The sequence below is a fragment of the Aythya fuligula genome, chromosome 3 (assembly GCF_009819795.1).
Source record: "Aythya fuligula isolate bAytFul2 chromosome 3, bAytFul2.pri, whole genome shotgun sequence".
NCBI lineage: Eukaryota > Metazoa > Chordata > Aves > Anseriformes > Anatidae > Aythya > Aythya fuligula.
Genome location: NC_045561.1, coordinates 1,579,117 through 1,603,397, shown reverse-complemented (window position 1 = coordinate 1,603,397; position 24,281 = coordinate 1,579,117). Strand labels below are relative to the sequence as shown.

Sequence of the window (24,281 nt, the reverse complement as noted above, 5' to 3'; positions counted from 1 at the left end):
AGTTTCATTTCCCCAAATATGCTAATACATATGAACTCTGCATTTATTGCACTACCTTTAAATAACACATATCAAAAAAAAAAAGATTAACAATTCTGTCACATCTACCAAGTTACAATGGGAACATCTCAGGCTGTGTCCAGTTGAATCCCTTCATTGACATGAAAAAGTTTTTTCCATCGTTTTAATTGCATCAAGAACTCTAACAAAGCTTTAGTAATAGCTCAAGTTCAGTAGCAAATAAATAACCTTTTAAAATTGATACTAGCATAGGAGAACACAATTCTAGATCCCTGAGATTTCTATACCCTCCAGTTAAATTAACTTATTAGTTCCTGCACATGAAATTCACCATGAGAGTTTGTTACAGTAATGCACACCAGCATATCTCAAAAAAAAAAAAGTATTTACACACTTTCCCCAGTATTACTCTATTTAAAATAACAGATATCTTTATCTGATTTTTAATATCTAGTATTGACCATAGCCATCTTATTGTACAAAAAATAGCATGGACATTTAAAGAATCTATATTCTACTTTGATACATCAGTGCTTCTGCCTAGCAGTCCTTAAGGCTTAAGAGCGACACAGGCTAATACCTGTCCATGAACAGGTCAGCTGTCAGAGGCTATTACTTCCACAATTTATTACATCCAGAATGTCCAAAGAGCACTGTATTCTGTATAAAGCCCATTTCCTCTTTTTTTTTTTCAGTACTGATGACTGAGGAAGTATAGCTTGTAAACAAGAAAAGAAATGGTATTTTAGCAGCAAACTTTAAAAACTAATGTGATACTCAGGAAAGAAACAAAGATAGGAAGACAGAGGAGAGGAACACGGGCTAGCTGGTCAGACAGAAGGTTCGTTAGCCTGTGATAAACCGAAGTACAGAGGCAGAAGGCTTCATAATTTGTTGGTGTTTATGACTGAGAGACCCCAAATACCTTCATTTCTGCAGTGCAGGCCAAAGACCAATGAGTAGTGGTGTAAGTTGTCTCTAGATCACTGTTCTTTAGCACAATGCATATAGCCATGACTTCTACAAGTCTTTGTAGAATAAATTAATACAAGACTTTTACAGCTGTCCTGCTAAAGATTGAAGGCTAATAGCAACATCATTACCTAGAATCCAACTTAATTAAGTAGACAAATATGCTTTTGTTCCTACAACATAATCTCAAAAAATGTTAGTCACCTTTTTATTCTTTCCAGTCATGTCTCAGTTCATTGTAATTCCAAAATTTCTGCAAATGCTAAATGCATTTTCCTGACACTTTGGTTAGTTCAGGTCTACCTGCACACTATTCTTGTCCGCAGCAATTTTGTAAGATAACTAAAAAAACACCATCTTAAAAAGTTGACAAGTATACTCACACTACAACTCCCAACGTACTTTGTTTTTTTGTATTTGGTTACTATACCAACATTAGGATCTCTTTTCTGGCCCCCCCACCAAAGTTTCCTTAAGTGTATTCATTTGCTACTCATAGGTGTGGATATTAGATGCTCTCCACAGATAGTATTAGCCTATTGCTAGTATTGACATGATACCCTTGTCTGTGCAGCCACCCTTTTGTATCAGCATTTGAAACTGCTCTTGACACGTACTTTGTCAAAATCGGTTTATGAGCCTCCTACTGAAGTATGGAATTGCACAGCAGCAGCTGGAGTTGTTTGAGGTGTCATCTGCATGTATGTTCTCACTCCAGGTATTCTTAGAGAATGCTCACAGCTTGTCCACCCCCATTCTTATGCTCTGTACGAGTATATTAGATGGATCACAACCGTTGCTATCTCATTTCCTCCTCAGTCACAGCATTCTGGATTCATAAAGCCTTTAAAAAAGTGTAGAGGGATAGGGGCAGATGCATGGAAATTACACCTAGGGACAATGCAACCTAAAGAAAGATACTGGTAAGTCATTGCTTTATATATTTGAGTGACTGTCCACATTCAATTCCATTCGAGTCCTTCAATACAGTGTTTTATTATGCTGCATTCATCACCTAACATTATCACCAAACTAATACCTAGGAACAGTAATAGTAATACATGGAACATAAAAGCACCTAAAGTGAAAGTTCTCCCCCATTTGATTCAATATTTCCAACTATTACTTCAATTTTTAATTCATATTAATCCAAAAGCACTGGTTATCACATTGTGCTCTGATAACCTGTTATACTAAGTGATATTTAATTACCACAATTCATTGTTTCAAAAGTAAATCTGACTTCCTAGTTTGACATTGATTCTGAATGCTAATCGTTAAAAAACAAACAAACAAAAAAAAACACTAATTCTAATACTGTGGATATCACCAGAAATCAATGCTCCATTTTACTCAGGAAAAGTTAAGGCTCTAGGGAAGCTTGTACAAGTCAGAAGTGAGTGCTAAGTTAAAGATTAGGCTCTGCAAACTGTACATGTATTTGGAGAAATGAAACTGAGTGACTCACAGTGCCATTTTTGCAAGGATACAACAGAAAAGAGTCTACACACTGAAATAAAACTTTCCTGACAGTAACTATACTGTACACATCAAGTCAACTGGAAAACAGTTTCTTGGCACTGAGTATATCCTACGGATTTCTGAAGAGAAAGCTAAAAAGAATTTGCTCGACACTGAAGACCTTGCCAATCTCAAACATATCCAGGTTTGCTTCCCAAACAAATGATTTTCAGTAACTGTACAAGCAAGCAGACCCTAAGGGAAAAATCCATAACTTGACAGTTTTTCCTTTGTACTAGCAACCCAACGATATGAAACTAACTGGAAAAACACCTGATAGAAATCCGTTACTGTACCCAACAGGAACTACTCAGGAAACACATTAAAAGAATGTTTTTTTGGAACAAAAAAGTTGCTTGTAGCATCTGTCAGGTCTAGGAAGCAAGTTTCTGCAGATTTACTTGATTCCATTCACCAAAACTTACACGTTAGACATGCACTCTGTCATTCATAATGTTATTTTTAACATTTATTCCTAGCAAAACCAGTTTCTCTCCTCTTCACTCTAATTCTGATTCTCCAATTCCTTCCCTGGCATCCCTATTCTATATGCATCTATTTGCATCTATTGTTTCACTAGACACAGGCAGTTTAAAGATCAGTTTCAACATGACAAGTCAAGAGATTTTGTATTTGTAAGCATCTACAGGCAGATAGACACCACAAAAAAAAACACAAATAGCATGCTTCCATATATCCCACAATACAAGAACTCCAGCATTCAAAGAAAGACTGCAGGAGGTAAATAAAGGAATAGTAGAAAGCAATACTGAATGGAAGAAAAAAAGTAAACAGAGCCCCAGGCGACATGAAATCCTCACTCTGCAGAGAGTCTCTGGCCATGAAGCAGTTGATACACCCTCTGCATGTTACGGGTTCACGAACCGCATTCACCATACTACGTTTTCACTTTGCTGTGAGGCCAAGAAATTCAGGGGGCCCACGCTAGGTTCAGGTATAGCTCGGGCTCAACATACTCCAGAAAACCAATTCAGAATTCAATTAATCCAGCTATTATGAACATGGATTCAGGATCTGCTTTTCCTCATTTGTCATTAGGATTGCTATAATCAGACCCAGTGTAATAAGACAAACATATCTTGGCATTACTTGTACAGCTAGATATCAAGTGTTTGGAGCAACAAAATGTGCAGTGAACCTACAGCACAGAACAAGAAACAGCTGGAAACTATTCCTAACGCTCTTACTGTCCTCTTTTCACTAAACATTATTGCTAATCCCACACATCCAGGTTGATTAATCAAGTGCCAGAAAAATGAGATGACCAGGAAAAATCATATGAGATCTTTCAAATAAAATTCAGTCTTTGATTGCCTTTGGGTTTTGGCATCATCTTAACAGAGCTTATTTTTCTATGACATGCAAGGCTGGGAACCTTTTATTTATTTTTATAAACAAAAGTTCAATTCCTACATAAGTCTGTACCAAGGACTGAGGCTTTAAGAAAAGAGGTGAAGTACTGTCACAAAAACCTTAGTTGGCAATACAGTCAAGACACGATCACTGGGTCATTACTGAATTAAGCAGTCAGTGTGCCTGAAGACAAGCTTCACAGAACAGCCTGTTGATCTCCATAAAGTTAGTTACTTTATTCACCAAATTCAAACCTAAAACATATCAAAGTTTATTTGCTTGAGGAATGGCCCTCTTTATATAGAGCTTAAGTTACAGCTGTTATCCTCAAAGTTCTACTTCTTTTTTCTTTAAGAAAGGTGAAAAAAGAAACTTTCCATCAAGATCATGCTTTGAAAAAACCCTCAATTTATGAGGGTGGCCTCTCCTTTATTTGTAAATATCTTTGGATTGCTTATATTTCATGGGGAAGAGTTTCTGTCCTCCAGTCAGTTTGTACCACTACAGCAGTACAAGCAGCCAAAACTTTTAGATAGCCACAAGAGAAATCGTGTTTTCTGCCAAGCTGTAGTGGGGCCAGAGCAACTGGGAAGGCAAAAGTGTTCAAGGATTTCCATGTCTGCTGGTATAAAGACAGCTCCTCTTCTGCTGTGAAGTGACAGAATCAAGGACAACATCATTTAGTGCTTGGTTCTCCTGCCTTACTCTTTGACCTGGCTATAGAACCAGAACTAACAACTTCTTTTGTGGCAGCGTTTATCAGAGTACTTCATCTGTTAAGAATTAAGCAGAATTTTCTTAAATACTACCTATTAAAACATAAATGCTTGTGTTAAATAAGGTAACAGATTTACGTTACACAGTTAAGGACAACCATTTTTTTCTTTAATTATGTAGGAACTTGTTTTTAAAGGTGCAGTTTGCTGTAGAGACTGAGATGACTGCATGAAGAGAACATGTTATGCTTGCCTACTAAACAAAGCATGCTGGGGGGAAGCATGCACAGCTCTTCCACTTCAGACTCCTGTATTTAGTTATGGCCTTGAGGTTAGTTCCAGAAGCCACTGCAGGTTACCCTGCTGAGCTGCTTTAAGAGCAAGGAAGCTGTTTGAGAGAAGTGGGTTACCAATCGACGTGTTCTAAACAAGCCACCAACAGGAGCTCAAAAAGGACTGTGCGTCCCACCCTCGGGCAAGCCTGTGTCACCCCCTTCATGTTCATTTCACTGCTGCCAGCTTTCACTTGTGGATTTGCCTAATCTTGGGACCAGCTGAACATGACAATTCTGGATTATATTTTAGGAGGTGTCGATCAGAGAACTTATTTCTACCTACTGACAGCTGTTAAAAATTTACACTCGCTACATATCAGATATACTTTGACAACAATGCATTATTCAAAGTACTATAAATTCCCTGTCCTTTCCCACTTTGTCCTTTGAGGTTTTTCTCTAAGGTCAGCAGCAAGCAACCCCCTACTAGGGAAACCACTGCTGTAAACAAACACTTGGCTACCCTGGGACAGACTCACATCGCCCAGGGGCACTAGATTTTTATTGCCTTCAGTACTGCGCAATTTCTCTCCCGTTTCTTCCAAAAGAATACTGGGTTTGACAACACATCACCTGGTAAAACTGAGGGAAAAAAATGCTGTTTTTGTCAAGTGCCCTGTATCTCAACAGCACATGCCAAACCTTGGAACAGATGATGAACAGAGCAAGGCAAGCATGTTTCCCATAACAACTGTCATGCTTCAGTCAGGGAAGTATGCACAGACAGGCCCTTGCACCAACAGTCCTGCTAGAGACACCTGAGCTCCATGTTCATACAGAAGCTATCCATTTCAAGATTAATGCCATAGCTTTTGATAGCAACGTTAGTTGGTAAAACATTTGAAGCATTAAATAAGTTCTGTTTCCAAAGCACACAGCAACAGACCTTTTATGCCTTTCTGCAGGGAGTCACGTTCCCAGTGACACAATCCCTTCGGGAGTAGACAAGTTTCCATGCAGGACTCCAGCTAAAGCCATCAACTTCATTTTCTCCATTGGGAGGGCCCAGAAGAGCAGAGCCTGTAGCACACAGCCTTTAGCCTTAGGGGCACTGTTGCCAGGAGAAAGGCGCCAGACAGGTCCCTGGCAGGTGGGATCCCTGCCCAGGCCACAGCAGCCCCTGCAGTGCCAGCATTCCCTCCGTATCCACCCCACATGGTGGCACAACATCGCAGAGCAAGCACTGGCACCTCTCCCACCAACGGGCTGCTTCGTGCCCGGCTCCCATGTGTTCCATGCTTCGCAATTCCCCCTCATCTCCAGCAGGCACACCTTCCATGATTGACAAGTAGAAAGCTTAGAGAGAGTTTAAGTCTTTTGATTGCTCTCAACATAAAATAAAATATCCAGTATTTCTCATGACACATGGGGCTCAATATTTAGGTTGTCAGCCCCCTACATATTTCTGGTTGGGAATAACAGGAAAGACTCCTTTAATAATAACTTAGAAATAATAACCCAGGCACTAACTTAAATGGATTTTTGTTAGCCTAGATTCAGTGAATAACTGTGAGTAAACCCAGGCAAAGGAACAGCTTTAAGATGAAAAACTTTTTTTTTTTTTTTTTCAAAGAAAAGAGTACAGGTCCAGTTTTTTCTTTGCTTTTAAATATTTATCCCTGGATCTTGAAAGTCCCAAGAAATCTGTTGTATGTGCTTAAACAGCCTAGCAGAGAAATCCTGCCTGCTGGTTTGGTCCTACACCAAAACCCTTTAGAAGGATAATGAAGACAGCATCACATTTCATAAGAGATTTCCCAAACGCCTGCTGAGCTGACCTTGTTTACAAGTGCTCACTGAAACAATTAATTGCTTATATTGCTTGTACATTCCACTCCCCACTGCCGGGCTGAGTTTCCTGCCTATACTGTCCGTATGGACACTAGCCAAAAAGAAAATTTTTGTAATTATCCAATTAATTATTATCAATACTAGCACTTAACAAGAAAAATTGACAGCTGGTATACATAACCACTTCATTTCTATCATGCAAAAACTACAAAGGTATTGGTTTTCTCATTAATAGCAATGAAATAGGTTGAATGGTTTTGTTTTAAGCTACAGAGGACAAGAAAGACAAGAAGAATAGAGTGGTGAAATCCTGGACCAGGAATTGGGAAACAACTTGGTTTGCAAGATGCTTCCTGTGACACTGTGCCAGTCAGTTCCTCTCCATGCTATGGTGTTCTATTTTTACATTAATACTCACACTCCCTGGCTTTATTGCTTAATTTTACTGTCTACTCCTAGGCAGTGGGAATCTCTTACCTGTTAATGAGGCAGAATGGGGCCCTGACTAACTACAGCCTATCGGGTTTTTCACATTGTACCATTTAACGTCAGTGGGATTTTGAGGGCACAGCAGTCATTTTCCAGTGTATCATGGGAACCCTGTCTGCCTCAACTTTCATGAAGCTGATCACAGTCTATCTATGCATTTTGGTTGGTTGGTTGGTGGTGGTGTTTGTGCTTGTTGTTTTTGTTTAATTTTTTTTAAGCTTAAGTAGACATCAAGCGATGTTTGGGACAAGCAACAAGGATCAACTTTTTATCTCCAAAGCTGAGTAATACAGCTCAAGCAGTTTCCCAGCCAAACAAAGTGTAGCACGGGCAACAGCCAGTTGCAAAAGCACAAATACAAATTTGTATACACAATTCCTAGAGTATAGGTGTGATCTAACGGAAGACATGCAACTAATCTAAGAGTGAACATGTTCATCTTCAAAATGATTTTTGAGCAAAAAAAACTTAATTTTTCTCTCAAACAGGAGCTAGCAGGATTTGCTTTCCAAATAAATTTACATTAGAATGTGCTGCCAGGTCATCTGTGAGGCTGCTGGGGAGCCTGAGCTTTCAAAGTTTGGTCCCAGGACAGCTGCAGTGCACAGGCTTGCTAAACACCAGTGCTTCCAACATTCCTGGGTCCACAAAGCCTCCACAGAGCTCACTCAGGACCAGAGTCCTTTCAGTACCTTGAGGAAAACACAAGTTTCCAGGCTCCAGCTCCACAGTCTGCAAAAGCAGAACAGGTCAGGGAGATGTCAGACTAGCAGACAGAAGCCATCTCGTTATCTTAAAGCCCTAGAACTCTGTAACCATATAAGTTTGTCTACATGGTCTGAAGTTGGAGTATATACTTGTACTGTCCATAGTAGTTTCTAGTAGCGGCCTTAACATCAAATTTAAAAGAATTGCACACTGCATATGACAAGCAAAACCAGAGGCTTAGGATCAGCATTTGTACAGCATAATAGGATTTCACAGGAGTCCCTACACAGCAGACCAAACCTGCTGCAAAAATATCATTATTGAAATCTCATTAAATGATTGCTGGGAGAGTTGAGAGCTGAAATAGGTTGTTTTTGGTGCCCTAGATGGCTTCTTTTCTAGTCACTATAGCTAAAATGCTATAGACTGAAAACAGAGAAGGAGAACTTTTTGTCCAGGACCCTCTCCCATCAGAATGGTCATAGCTTGCAAACATGGAACATCAGCTGCTTGTTTTAAAGCCTGCTTTTCTTTCATAAAGTTCTGAATATTTGCCAGACTTTTTTTCCAGACTGATTTTCTTTGTTCCTTTAGCAAAAAGGAAACAAGCAGGAAGAGCCCACAGCATCACAACATAGGAGTGCAAGTCTGAACATCCACGGAAAGAGCTTACGATGCAGGAACAGAATACTCATTATATATTATTCATTATAGATTAAAACAACTGTTTCACCCCAGCCACAAAAAAAAAAAAAAAAAACAATACCGTCTTTGAAAAGAAAGCTTCTAATCCAGTAATAGAGTGAATATAATAAGTTAACTCAAGAGCAGAAGGATGAAAGGATGTCAGATAAAGTCAAAGGGCAAAAAGACAAAGATGCCCTGTGATGTTTAGCTGCAGGTATCATTGGCTACTTCTTGGTTCATGCTAATATCAATTAGTACCTACCTAGAGAAAACTTCAGAAATCAGATAAAGCCAGATCCAGTAATTTATACTACGATTTACATCATTTTTGGCATGGCTTCCTGCACAACATCGAAAGAGTCAGAACCATCCTACACAACCTTTGTGCCAATCTGTTGAGATGCAATAGCCTTAAGCAACACAGCAGTTTCAAAAACTTTAAAGTGACCCAATCTATTTTGAAAGAAACCAAAAGCACTTCAGAATTTTGAGACTAAATAAAATATACTTCTATCAAAAAAAAGCAAAATGAAAGTTGCCATTCTGAGGTGCTTTAAGAACCAGAGATCTTGTCAACTGTTATTCCTTTTATAACTTGTTTAAAAGGTCACATGAAGACTGTGGCCAAGATAAATTAAATCATTAGAGTTCATGCACATCTGCATGTGCCTGTACATTTATGCACATCAGTTCAGCCTCAGTGTCCGAGTCTCTTCTATAGGAAAGCAGAACAAGTTCCTCATTTTTCTTCCTATTATGCCTGTGTTTCTCTGTAGGCAACATGAGCAAGCTCTGCCATGTGCTAAAATGACTAGAAGCTACAGGGTACCATTAGTACAGCAGCAGACTCAAGCTAGAAAACCCCTCTGAAACACGCAGCGCAGCAGCTTCAGCTCCATGCTGTGTCAACTGTCCCACAGCTTTCAGCTGTTTGAAAAGGAGCAGAGGAAGACCCTGTTAGAATGTTGCATCACTCAAGCACTAAACTTATACTTAAAAAACAAAACCAGGTATCTTTATCAAATACATCACCCATAATAATTATTTTCAAAGAAACCTACAATTTTCAAGTACTTTTTTTTTTTTTTTTTTTTTTTATAATTACCAAACTGTTGCCAGAAGTCTATTTTTAACTGTGTGCACAAAGTTATTCCCCTTAATAAACTGGAGTAAAAAAAAAAAAAAAAAACACTCTTCACAAATATTAGTTTAAACTGAACCTTTTACTCATTAGTATTTCTATAAACATTGCATTGGAGCAACAAAGACATCTGGAACAATCTTTCCTTGGCATAAAAAGCCAGATTAAGGGCCTTGAACTATTCTCCATCCTCCTGTAAAAGGGGATGTAGACTACAAGAGAATATCTCCACTCTGAAGATCAGTGTTACACATGGTTCCAATGATTTCCACTATGCAGAATACATGTATGCATAAAGCCCTCAAATGCACTAAAAAGCTTCCAGCAGCAACAGCACAACTAACTGGCAGTTGTTTTGAGAAGTCTCCTAGAAAGCTCAGCCAATCCTGCCTACAGGATTACTCTAAAATAGTTATTGAGATTTAGTTAGGATTAAAGTCAAAATAAGTCTATTTTCAGGCATATCAAAGGCATATTGTTTCTCATTAAGTAAGAAAATACCTACATTTATTATTCAGATAATTCCATTTGCCTATGGTTGTACAACGATCCAATACAACCTTGCAATTCACCTAAGCAACAGATTTAAGTTTCAGCTATCACTGACAGTCACCACCTAACGAAAGGAAGTCTGGAAAATTGTAACAAAAAAACCTGACGTACTAATACTGCAACAGTTTACAGGGCAGAGCACTGGAGTTGGTCTGCTGCCCTGCCGGCAGGGACCACCGCCTGCGTAGGGGGCAGCGGGGAGCGAGTCCACACGAGACCCCGCCAGCAGGGGGGCGGAACTCGCCTGGAAAAAAAAAGCAACCTGCGTGGGAAAAAAAAAAAAAAAAAAAAAAAACTCGCCTTGAAGAAGAGATGGATTCTAGCATTAGAGTCCATTTCAACTGAAATTAGAAGGGTTTCAACCGAAGCACATAGCTGGCAGCATCTACAGAACACGAACAGCGACACCTAGAGCTGAAAAAACAAGGGAAATTAAGTTTTACATGTAGGAAGTTCAAGACCAAATACTTCCTAGTAGTCACCAATCTTTGACAACATGAAGAAGTCCTCTTTAAAAACAAATTGAAAACATCTAAAAATCAAAAACCTATTCCTACCTGAGACTTCCTGAATTACCACCAAATTCACCGTGTGAAACGCTAGCCTCAGGGAATTTCAAGTGAATATAACCACTTCTCAGCACCATCACCACTTCAATCCAAAATATATCAGTCAGCCTTCCTCCATTAATTCAGAAAAAAAAAAAAAGAAAAAAAGAAAAAAAAAAAGCTGACATTCAACCTTAAGTGGACAATCCACTAAGGAATGAAGCCCATTGCCCATATAACACTCCATGCCCCAACCCTTCAGTTTTATCTACCTTTCGCCTCTTTCGCAGAAGTCAGAATGTCCCTGCTAAGCTGTTACATGTTCCAGAGCAAGCCCCAATTTGCATGGCACATTTACAAGTATTTCCACCACATTTTTTGTCTGCTAGGAACCAATTACTTCCATCTTTTAGGACAAAACCCAGGCTTCAGCACACTGCAGCACACTGCCTGAGAAATTGTATCAGTCTGAGGTGCCGAGGTCAGTCCTCTTCCCTGCAGGGTGGGAAGGGACTGAGCCCTCAGCACGCCACCCATTTTAACACTCTTCCACATGCAGAAGGAACACCAACATGACCACGCACATGCAGCAGCACGGCCTCTGGCTGCCTTCCCATGCCTAATTCCCCAGCTCCACTGCTGTGAAGTTGTATTGGGCTATACAGATCCACAAAAATAAGGTGAAGAGGATTTCTTTCTTCTGTTTAATAAAAAAAAACTTTTGGAAACATGGCCCAACTGACATATTTCTCTTCATCTGGTAAGAACCTTTCCTACTTAACCAGAGGACAAGACAGGAACTTGACTGCAAGGCAAATGTTTAAATGCAGAGCTTTCAGTAGGTTTTTGCGCAGAGAAACAACATAGTGTTACTGCTTCTGGGAGATCCTTGCCTTCCTTGTGCTCTATGTAAGCCTTTTACTTTAACACATTAGCTTAAAATTAATGTAATCTATAAAACCACCTGTGCAACTTCTTCCAGTGAACAGATTTTATAGAAAATTGCACACATTTTTACCAAGAAAGTTGACCACATATAAAGCAGTGTCAAAATAGCAAAGTTGAACTTGGAATACTCAGCACAAGGTTCCCAGTATCCACAAGTGTCATGCGCTCCCCATCAGTTACCTAGCCAACTGATTTTCAAAACACATTCCTGACACACCCTCACTTCACTAGAGAGCTCAAAATACAGAAAGAGTCATACCTCCACACAGTCGTACCTCCAACTTACCTGCTTTAGATCTTTTTCCTTCTCAACTCTATACTAGTTCTAGTCACTTGATTATCTATTGCATGTACTAAGAGAAATCAGAGCCTTTCCAAGTGTCCGCTCATACACAGTTCCTCCCTTTACATGTGGAAGTCCAGCAATTTATCACTAAAAATATGTTCATTACATTTTATCTTCCATGAATCCAAGCCCACACAGGTAACAACTGAAATTAACTGGTGTCTCCCAAGCATTTTACTCTAGGAAATTCAGTAGTCCATATCTCAATGTGTAACTTAATTGTACTTCAATTTCAATTCAGCATTGCAACATTTATTCCCATGTCATAGGTATCTTCCTCATTTCCATCTTAAAATGAAGAAACAACAATTCAAAACAACTTTTTATTTGCTCTGGATATCACAAACAACGTCAAAAGCTTCAACATCACTACCAATTTACTGTCACAATCCATCTTGCTGACCCTACTTTTAATTGTTTAACAAGAAAGTGGAAACTTTCCTCTCCCTTTGTAATAGCTCTTTTGCCACCTCTTCCTTGAGAACAAGCCTAGTCTCATCAGTCTAATTTTGCAGCTCTGCTACAAGATATCATATTACAGATACCAATTTCCTGGTGTAGTGGTAAGTAAGGTTTCCTTTAGTGCTATTGACACAAATACCAGTAAGGGGAAAACAAGGGAAGAACATGGCATGCTGCAGCAATCCTAGTTTAACACAAATGAACACATATGGGGGGGTTAAGCTGTGCTCTCACTTAAAGCTGCTCAGAGTAAATCAACTGACTTGAGAAATTTTTAAAGAAAACAATACTCCAACACACGTCCATCTTCAGTGTTTGCTACAGATTGCACTGAGATACTAAATTTACAAATATGGAGATATTAAATACTATATATGAAGTTAATGGTAGTATTCCAGAGAATAAGCATTGACTTCAGAAACAACTGCTGCTTCTCTGGCTTTAAGTGTTTTGCAGCCCAAGATAACCAATCTGATGTTAAGCTCAAAACCAAAGAAAATGACTACAAATACTTCCGTCACATGCAATGTTTCTTTACAAGAAGGTCTAACACTTTTCCCTGCAAAAAAGTCAACTTCATTTTATTTGAGTTTTGAAACAATTCCTGTACTACAAAATATGCACTAATAATTGGCCATCCATAATGAAGCTTGCAAAGGAAGGCTTTACCATCCCTCATCCCTTTTTCAGTACAACAAATCACTGAGATTTTAAAAAACTCCAATCTCCCTACACACACCTGCAAAAACGAGATATTTGGATTGGTCTTTGTTTTTACAGGCAGTACTTCTCCAAAGTAACAGCTTAAAGCTCTTGGAAATTAATGAATAAAGAAAACCATATACATTTTGTAATTTTAATAAATTACAAAATTTATTTCTAGGTAATACAGATTGTAAGCCCTTGCTACAATGGGTATTTACGTATTGTTTTTAAAAATTGGGAAAAAAAAATCAAAACTGTTTTCTTAAACTGATTTAAGTAAAAGCTAAGTAAACATTTCAAGACATTCTGCAGTGTTTCTTTGCAGAGATGATTCAAAGTTAAATAGCAGATCTGTGCTCATATAGGAATAAAGGCTTTTTCTTGGTTTTAAAAGTATTTTGGAGATAATACACATATGCGCTGTGTGACATTAGAAATTAAAACTGACTGAAGCCTCACACTATTTTTAAACTGGAAGACTTACAGCTTAAAGGATGCGTCTCCTCAATTTCACAAAGAAAAACCCGCAAATAAAACCGAAGTTATTGAAAGCACTGAAGTTATCGATATAAGAACCTACCTGTCATTTGGGATTTCAGATGCTTCTGCAAGTGACAGTGATAAGACTAAGAGAAACAAAGATACTTACATTGCATTTACTTTATCTTCTGGGCCTTGAACTTGGCCTGTTACTGTTCCTTGACTGGTATTTTTAACCCAGCCAACAACTCCTAGCTTCCTAGCTTCCTCTTCTGTGTACTGATTTGAAAAATAAAGAGACAATAATCAGTGCCAGCACATACACTACATGCATACCATGTAAACCATGTTAAACCCCACTTCCATTTTCATAGCCTTAAGACTGAGACTTAAGAGAAACAAGAATCCATAGATTATGCTCACACTCGGACATTAAAACATTCCTGTCAGCTCTGCAGCTGCAGCAGAAGCAACCAGCTTTTGAACAAGAATTAGATTTTACATATACATAAATACATGAGTTAATTCCCATGTCGGTTTACATTAAGACTTTTCTTCAAAAAAAAAAAAAAAAAAAAAAAAAAAAAACACAAAACACCACAAACTATATATATGATGGCTTCTTACCCTGCTCATAATAAAGCCATCCTGCTGCTTGCTGTATCAGTTGAATATGCACAGAAATCTTCCAATACTGTGAGTTTTTTCATTCAGAGATCAGCCAAAAACTTGCTCTCCTTGTTTAAGGAATTTTTAAACACTTTTAATCAAAGAACTCTACTGATCCATCACTACCACCTTTTACTTAGTTTCCTCTAGCTCCTGTCACTGCTCATTTGCCTCTTCAACAGTTGGTGTCTAAGCTCTTTAAGCTTGTTGAATGCACAAACAGAAGTGTTTTTCCTCATGTTTCATTCTAAAACCTTTCCACCTGACTTTTACCCCTTAAATACTAAGGATCTTGTGCTGCATTACTAGCAAAGCAAATTATAGCAGCAAATGTACGGAACTTCCAAGTCCTGCTTTCTGAACCTTCTTATTTTTTATGTACACACAAAATGTATCTGCATAGTTTTCATTTGTGCCTGAACCCTTACATGGCATGGAACAAAGTATTTTACAGGAAACCACTGAAGTTTTATTCTCTGCAGGGAATAACAATAGCTAATACTAATATTAAACAGCTAATATTTTCATTCACCTCAAATTTATTGAGATTAAAAGGTGCTTCCTCCATTTTCCTTCACGTATGTTCAGTGATGAGATGTAGCCCATGTTCTCTTTAGACATTCATTTTAAATGCCAACAGCCAAACTTCAGCTCAATAATAATTACACTTCAAAAGAGAAAACAGATCTGGGGGTAATCTAGGCAATGAAAAGGTGTTGCTACCTATGATGAGTACTTTTCAAGTTGATTATGAGCACTTTTTCCCCTAAGAAGTTACCCAAAAGCATCAGAATGCAGCCTATCAATATGATCTGCAAACGCACATTTTCCACTTGATAAAGAAACATTAAAGACATACTATACTGTAAACCTCCATCCTTCTCTATTTTGAGCTATTTCACACCACATAAATTATGCATAAAAACTTTTAGGTCTTAAACACAGCTCACTAGGTTCACACAACACTTTTGAAACATGTTTCTTGATTTCTGTCAAGCAGAAGAATTACCTGCTACAAATTCAGAGCTGGTGGAGAACTCTGGTGGGGTCACAAGCCCCAGCAACTGTATTGCAGGAAACACAAGCTTCCTTAAGCACTGGCACTGTAATTGCCAGTAGGAACGTAAACTGGAATGCATTGGCTTCAGAAGCTAACATCCAGAATTTACCTCTCTAAACACGAGTATGTTCTAATGCTCACCTTTGTATCACAATCCAAATACAACCTTTATAAATTATACTAACATAAACACATTAATAAGCTTTTAAAAATATTTTACTATAAGAGATGAACAAAAATTTTTTCCTCTTAAATCTGCTTGCAATACTTAACAGCCTAACCTAGAACTCCATCCATCGGTTGATTATGATTATAGTCTGCAAAGCTGCTGCTGCTGTATTTTTAGCCCTGGAAATACTATACTTTGAAGTAGGCTTTGAAGGAGAACTGATAAATCAGATGTTGCCTTACCATCCTGAAACAAACACCTAAAGAAAGAAAAAGAGTAAGGTCAAAAAAGAGTAAGGTTATCTTATAAAAGACTATTAAAAAAAAAAATCACAAATTTATTGTAAACTGTATACATGTCATCCGTGGTCTATCCGCAAGGAAACCGCAGAGCTTTGTGGCACTGTCACTCCGGGCCAACTGCACAAGACGGCCGGGAGATGACCTCGACCAAGCGGTTATTTCCGCTAAAGCGGCGAGGGGAACTCCGCAATTAAGACGGGAATAGCCTTTGACCCTTTAATATTCACTTCAGTTTCTATGCCAACCCAAGGGGGTTGGCATATGTGTTTGACAGCAGAGCAGAGCCCTCGCCCCCGCCCGCTAGCAGCCGCCTCCCCTCAGGGCGCCGCCGTCCCCCCACGCGCCGCCATCGCCTCAGCCACGCCCGGCCCCGCGCATGCGCACAGCGCCGCCGACCCGCGCCCCTCACCTTGCACCCGCCCGAACACTTCGTAATCCACCGATTTGAGCGCGCCCGACGCCTTCCCCAGGGTAGACATGGCGGCCGCCGAGCTCTGCGGGCCGCCCGGACGGCAGCGCGCGAGGCTCAAGCTGCCCCGGAAAGCGCCCGCCCCGCGCCGGGCGGGAGGGAGCCGCGGGCGCCTGAGGGGGGGGGGCGCGGCCCCGTCACCGCCGGGGGTCACCGCGACTCCCAGCCCATAAAACATGACAAGCTTTTCCTTCCCAATTTTACCCCGTGTGGGGCAAACGCCAGGGCCAGGGGGAGGCTGGACTCCAGCTGGGGCACCAGGGCTTGGAGATGGAAAATTTACCTTAGGTAAGATGTTCAAACCTACCTCAGGTAAGGTGTTCAAACCTACACAATGATATATGTTAGTGCTCACATTTTCCTTTACAAACCTTTCCAAAACATTTTTAATGTAGGTGTAACATGCAAAGATATAAACCAGGAACTGATCTTTTAAGTAGGTATAGTCTCCAACCAGACGCCATGGATTTTTCTGGCATGTCACATGGTTTTGTACTCTGTGTTTGCTTTTTCTTAAAAGAAAAAGTCTCTTCAGGCTAAATATTGCATTAGAAACAACATTTAATTATCCTTGGTTAGAAGATAAACTCAGTCTAGAATCTTTAGTCATCTGCTGCCATCTATCAACACTAAAGAGCAAGACAGGTCCAAAATAAAATATTAGCTTATTTACAATATAAAACATTGCAACTTAGGCCTTTAAGCTATAGCTTATGCAGGTACTGATTACTGGAATCTGCAGAGAGCAAACTGTAATGGCAACTTTGGTTTTTAATCAAGGGAATGACTCTTACCTTTCAAGTAAGTTTTCTTGATAAGAGTCAGGTAAGTTTCCTCTCACCAGTGCTGGCTCATCCTCAGTACAGAAATCCATCCCTGTCATAGTCCTTGAGAACTTCTGGCCCAGAGATATATCTGCTGCCCTCTAATTTTCTTTGCCAGTTGATTTTTTCATCAGTTAAAGCCAGTTTAGTATTTTTCTGATTTGCCATAAGAATATCTTGCCATTCTTTCACTAAATGGTACCAACCCTCTCATTGTTTCATAACAGAAAAACTGAAAAACTCCAAAGATAGCATGTAACCCTTTACGTTTTTACAGTCCAAAAAGTCAATATCAGTAATCAAACAGTATTCAAATACACTAATTAGTAAGAGAGCTTTAGCATACACTATCTTGAAGTATAGACAGTCTGTATGAAGTCAATGAAGTTTTGTATTTTCGTCATCCCTCTGCCAGCTGTAGTGATGTTGGCTTAAGAATCAGCTGAGTGCACTTCCTACAGCTACTAGCAAGAAATGCTAAATATCTACATACGTTATAGCACAAGATACATTCCTTAGTTACACCGCAGAGAAATGCAAATGATTATGAACTTCTTCCAATGAACAAGCTTTTGTACTGCTAGGATGATCAGAAAATACAGTGTCATAACATCTGTAGATCACTCCAGCAACGAAATAGACTCTTCTAAACTTCTGCCAGCTTATCTATTACCATGTGTTGTGTTTGGCTTGCTACTCAGTAAATAAAGGTGACCTTTTTATTACTAAAACAAAGCTGCAACAATCACAATTAATACATGAAAGAGAAATTCAAGGCAGCAGTGAATTCCATGGATGACCGTTATGCTGCCAATTTACCCAGGCCTTTTGTTTGCTCACAGCAGCTGCTATTATACAGTTTGTCTTTTATTTCTCCATACTAATTTCACAGTAAGCTTTCTTTTCTGATCATTACACATTCTTGCTAATTTAAATTCACATCAGCCAGCTTTTATCTCTTTCAGAAGACATTGTTTTATATTCATCGGTCTTTTTGCTTCACATATATAGATTGAATTTCACTTGCAGCATAGTGTTCTCTAGGAACAATTATTCATGGACCTTAGGCTTGTATAGAGAGGATTTATTGTGAAAGCCACCTAGGAAGTTGCTTTACTTGGCAGAAGTTTTGCATTAGGTAAGATGCTGTTGTAGAGAAGACTAATTTCGTCATTCAGTCACATACGTACCTGTACTCTGAACAAGAATTTTGAAGAACACCTCTAAATACTAGCTCTAAACACAGTATAGATCTCCCACTATCCTGTTTTTGGCCATAGCATACAGGAAAGAATGAGGAATTGTTCCAGAAAGTACTGGAAGGGTACAACAAAGAGCCATAAAGCTAGAACTAGAGACTCACATGCCCATGAAGTAGGAAGGGTTCAGCCCTGAGCTTAAATAGGGCTTCAGGGCCAAGGGGCAGAAGGGATATCGTTAGCTCAGGTGAACCTGGTCAGGACAATCAGAGCTATGGGCCCTCTGGGTCCTGATACTGAGCACTGTCAATTGCAGTGCTTATAATAAAATGATCTTTTACTTTAATAAGTTTCACTTTAGTTGATAAAGGTATTTTGGAAGTTGTGACTTTGTTATTTATGCTTATACTGCGTAGAAAAACATTAAAAACTTATTTTTCTTTAAGTACCCATTTCTTCTGCTTTCTGTCTGTGTGGCTGTCACTTCATTCCACCATATACATTCAATGTTTTCCACTCCCAAAATTACTGTCTTCCATGTTTATGCATATGTTCTATCAGGTACATGACCTCCAATGTTGCTGTCTTAATTTATTCCTTAACCTCTAGCTATGCTCCTGTTTTTTCACCATTTCTTTATTTATTATGGTTCCTTCTCAGACCTGTCAATACATGACTAAATTTCTGCTCTCAGCCTTCCCAGAACATCTTCACAATCTACAATTAATTAACATTCCTGACTTCAGCGTTCTCCCCTCCCTCTACCGTCAACTTATTAGCTGCTGAGGTATTTATCTATTGGTTTGTTTGTTTCTTTCTTTTTTAGCATTTATGCTACCCTTTTTCATCAGTTTAGATAAACCTAAGGTCCAAACCTGACTCACTTACAAATGATCCCCAGCAAATTCTGATGAGTGGTTTCCCAAAGGATAGCAAAGGCTCTGTATAAAAGAAGCTGCTGTGTCTATTCCCTCTTGTGGCTTAGAGAGTAGTAAGTACTCAGAGAAAAAGAGTATAAACCATGTAAGTTCAATTATTTATCTTTTATAATTTTTGCTTGTTCTCTATTAAGCATAGTATATATAGCTCATATTTTAAAACACTGTCCTTTGTATTTATTTTTTCAAATAAAGGCTAAATTTTTCTTTTCAATCGTTTTCTTTTTTTTTTCCAGTTATTCTTTATCATGTCATCTCCAAAACTATATTCACTCTTACAACCTATTTTAAAATAAACTTTAAATTTATTAAAATTGCAGTTTAATTTAAAATAAAACTAATAGGACTTCTGACTTTGCAGACTCTGCTTCAAGTTGTACAAAACTCTTTGGAGTCTTTATTTAATGTTTCAGATGGATGTATTGAAGTCTCCCAAGGTGTAATGTAGGACACTTAAGAAGTAAGTGATATTCTTAATTCTACTTTCCTTTTTCTGTGGATCACTGACTATCAGCTGTCGTCCTTAGGGGAAAAGATAGTCTCTTAAACACTAGGATTAGATTTCAAAGCCTGAAGGACAAGATAAGCCTGTAGGAGTTCTTTAGGAGTTTTTGTCTGTACTGTGTAGGATGTATAAATAACACTATGCTGGGCTACTAAAGAAAAACTTTTAAAAGTATATAGCTCAAGACAGGGAAGTGTTCCTAGCTCATAAAGGTTTTGATAATACCATTACTACTAGTTTCTAGTCAGCTTTTTTACAGGAAACTAAAAATGAAGTATAATGCATGCAAAAATATGAAGTGGCTTAGGCTTTAGGCTTCTGTACCTGTGTTGTTGTCATCTTTAACAATGCAGTTCCTAGCATAGTAGCACTTTCACTGAGAAGAAAAACTACACTTGTGCAAGGCTTAAGCTCTCAGCATGAGCTGATGACATTTCCTGAAGTATTTCTGCATTCAAATAAATACTCCCAACTATAATTTTTTCTGTATGCTGTCTTCCTTTAGCCATGGAGAATGGAAAAGTAGGAAAAGCATAGAAGAAGGACGTCTGTCAAGAGAAAGCATCCAGATGGGAAATTAACATGCCTAAAGAACAAAAGAGTGCTAGGCAAAAATGTATAGCACTCTTTTTGAAATAAAACCATATAATAGAAAACGGCTTACCAAAAGCAAACAAAAAGCTACCTTGTGCTTTTAAATGGTAAAACTCAAAATTTGGATGTACAAATCTTAGAAAATTTTTGAGACTGACTGCAGAATACCCCTAGCACAGTTAGGTGCCCTGGTTACTGCACTTGTCTCCTGATCCATTAGAAATGTGAAGACCCAAAGCAGCAATCAGATCTGGGTGGGGGGACCCCACAACTGTGCAGAGGCCCCCTTAGGCGAGTAGAGTACTGTACAGAGGAAGGGTCATGTCTGCACAGATCAAGTTACAGGACTGCAGCCAAACTTTGTCCTAAATTTGGGACCCAATGGAACATAAATTTGTCCCCCTTGTGCTCTAAAATCATGGACTACTTACATAACCTACAGGACGATAGATACAGAACCGTGCACTCATTATTTTAGTGTGGCTAGACTACTTAGGGCAATTTTTTTGTTACTGTGCTTGTTCCAAATAGTTGCTGTGAGATCCTATGTATAGTGCAGTGTCACACAACAAGTTGTATGGAAGGCTTTTTGCTTTGTTAGTTGCCTTTTATTCACTACATCCTACTACTAGTAGCCTTTTATTCACTACATCCTGATTCCGTCTAGGGCATGAAGACTTATCAGCAGTTTTCTTTTAAACTTTTTTTTTTAAGTTATAGCAACAGTTCCCAAAGTAATTGTTCATGATTCCACTCACAGCTTGTTCACTCGTTGACATCGTATATACATGTAAATATTTAATTAAACTAAATTTCTGTTTAGTTTTCAATATTTTTTCATTGTTGTGTCACCATGTCTTTGAAAAAATACTTTGAAAAGTATTTTTGCTGCTATAGGAAATGAAAGAATCCTCAGGTAAGTCAGTTCAAGTTAATAGTAATAAAAATCCTGATCTGAAAAGCTAGTAGGGAACTTAAATGCTCAGTAGAAACAAATGCTTAGTATGAGGATATTAGCTGTCAAGACTTCTTAAATGCCGAGGTGTTAGTAAATAAAACATGAGAACATAAACTGGTATTTCCTGTAACAAAAAATCTTTCTGACAGGTGTGACTGAAGTTGTACTATTGAACTCTAAAGCATAAAAATCAGAGTGATATTTGGGTTTAGGTCTGTTAGTCTTTTGCTGCAGTAATAGATCAAAGAAGACTCAACTTGGTGGTCAAGACTAAACACAAACTCACCTACTGTAATGCCTACAAGCATTTAAATTCTTTGGGTATAATTTCAGAAGGTAATTATAACTTGAATTTAGAAGCAGTGTATGAACCAAGGAGTAATGTACAGATAATATTTTAATTTTGTGAATCAAAGACTTAAGAGCATTATGCAACTTAGGTTAGATCGTAAACTAACAAACATACAAAAGCAACATTCTGGAAAATTTTATTCTGTGTGCAAACAAAATGTTAATATATAACAACTTGCAAAGCCCCTCTTTCAGTATTGTCTTTGGGACCTCTGTTCTACCTGGATTAGTACTTAACTTAAAATGTCATGCTTCCCGAGGCTTTACTGAACATCACTGGGATTGAAAAAGGAAGTTGGAAGGGACAGGGACTAGTAGTAGTGGTGAGCCCAGGCTGTCCTCTTATATTTGGAAGAGTCACATTAGGAGTCTTAGTCTCATGGTTTGATAGCAGAGCAGAAGGAGGTCTGTCTGACATTTGATTAATGAAATACCCATACACAGGAAGCACATTAAAATTTAAAGAAAACTGACTGAGATGCTGCCAGTGGTTATATTTTCTCTTCTTATGCAACACAGTGAGGAGGAAGAGATGTGGTCATTTAAAGCTGTTCTTTATTCCTGTTGAACAAAATGAAGTTTAAACATCACCCTTCCCACAGTCATTAGAACAATGATGTCAGATTTTTGTGGAGGATTTAGGGCTCTATAAAAGAACTAAGAAAGCACGAAAAAGTGTGGGTTGTTAAAGAAACGGTGTGTAATGGAGGTGGGTTGACAGCTATTACATTTTGCAGTACTGTGAAACTATTTGATTCATTCTCATTAACTGCATTAGCCCACTATTTGTTCTCAAAAGCAACAAAGAGAAGGCTTAATTAGTATTTCAGAATCTTGAAAAGTATTGGTGCAGCCAGTGTCATCAGATATTTCAGTCAAGTCTTGCTGGATTGATTATAACTTGGATGTGGGGAATTGTGTTATTTCAGAATCTGCGTGCCAGTTCCAATCATGTGAGGGGACTATGTTTTGAAGACATGAACTTGTAACAGATTTGGTGAAAATCAGCATCTGCTTGAAGGAAAATGCTTCTGAAAGGTGGGCTGAAGCTCTACAAACACATCTCATAGTATAGATGGTGCAGGTGGGACCTGGGGTTTGCCAAAAGTAACAAAACAGGAACCCTAAATTGGGTTCTTTTGAACTCTTTTCTCTGAGTTAACCAGTTTTTATGCATAGCTAGAAAGGTCACTGTTGTGGGGCCCAGTTTTCCATTGATTCTCATACTGCCCTGATGGTGTCTTCCCCATCCAATCTAGTAGACATATTTGTAGTTTTGATAAAATGGGAGGAATTATCATGATTTTTGTAGCAAGAATTAATGCTTGAATCCTTTTGAGAAGTCAGTGGTTATGTGGAAAAGGATGGATCAGGTTGATACAGTGTTGCTAGATTTTCAAGAAGCTTCTGACAAAATTCTCTGGTTAATTACGGTTTTATAAAGTTAAAGTATTTTGGTGGACTAATAACTGAAGGAGCAGTCACAAGAGGAAGGAATAAGTGAAAAACATTCACCATAGAGAAACTGTTACTGAAAAAGCTACCAAGGAAATTCAGCAAGGATTTGTTCTGGGTTTTGTTCAGTGTATTCTTAAATAATCTTGGGGGGGGGGGGAGGGAAATAGTGACTGGATAGCTGGCTAATGGTATTAGATTACTTTGGGTAGCAAATGTGCGGCTGCAAAGAATTAGAGAAGTATCTTGTTATGTTAAATGAGTGGGCATTAAGAAGTCAGATTAAATTGTGTTATTAAACAAAGTATTGTGCAGAGTGGAAGTACATGAAACAATGCAAATAGTGGTGGCTTCTGGAGTTACTGCAAGCAGTTCCATGAGCAGATCAGTGTAATGCTCAGGGGCTGGCAAGAAAACCTGTTATGGGAAGAACATTAAAAAAAAAAAAAAAAAAAGTGTTAACAGAGCATAACAAAAAAAGAGCCGTATGCTGCTGTGCAAACCATGGCTGTACCAAATATCCTGTTCCAGCCATTCCTCACGTCAAAGAAACAACAGGAAAGGCAACAGACAAAATCAGTTAGGATGATCTGAAGCCTGGAATGGCATCATATGAAGAGGGACTAAAACTAGTATTCTCCTGGGTCATCTTGAGACAGAAGAGCATTTGCCTGTCCAGCAGGGGATGTCACACAGGTCTGTATAATCATAAATGGTGAATTGGTGTCATTTCTCATCTGTGAGAACTCATGGGCATTAGAAAACTACTGGGTGACAAGTTTATGCCAAATGAAAGGAATCCATACAGTTCATATATTGGAAACTGTGTCTGCAGAGCATTGTGATGCCAAAGCATAATGAGCCTTAAAAAGCAGATGAATAACGGGATGAAAAACCTATTTAGTGCTATGAAACACAATGACACAGCCTGTGACTCAGGATGTCTGTCTTCTGCAAGCTGAAGAAAATGGGGAACATACAGAGGGGAAGTA

General features: G+C 38.6%; 1 protein-coding gene across 6 annotated transcripts in view; it reads right to left on the bottom strand.

The window, feature by feature from the left end:
- Positions 1-16,522, bottom strand: part of ACYP2 (acylphosphatase 2) — a 42,121-nt gene extending 25,599 nt beyond the window's left edge. The window contains exons 1-5 of one of the 6 annotated variants that reach the window (XM_032185552.1): positions 16,406-16,456; positions 15,937-15,953; positions 14,998-15,132; positions 14,424-14,533; positions 13,966-14,075 (exon numbers count right to left, since the gene is read on the bottom strand). In XM_032185552.1, coding sequence (XP_032041443.1) covers positions 13,966-14,075; positions 14,424-14,432 — 119 coding nt within the window. In that variant the 5' untranslated portion in view covers positions 14,433-14,533; positions 14,998-15,132; positions 15,937-15,953; positions 16,406-16,456. Of the gene's footprint in view, positions 1-13,965; positions 14,076-14,423; positions 14,534-14,997; positions 15,133-15,936; positions 15,954-16,049; positions 16,277-16,405 lie in introns of those variants that run through there. The other 5 variants (XM_032185549.1, XM_032185550.1, XM_032185553.1 and 2 more) reach the window with 5 other exon arrangements.
- Positions 16,523-24,281: the final 7,759 nt, after the last annotated feature.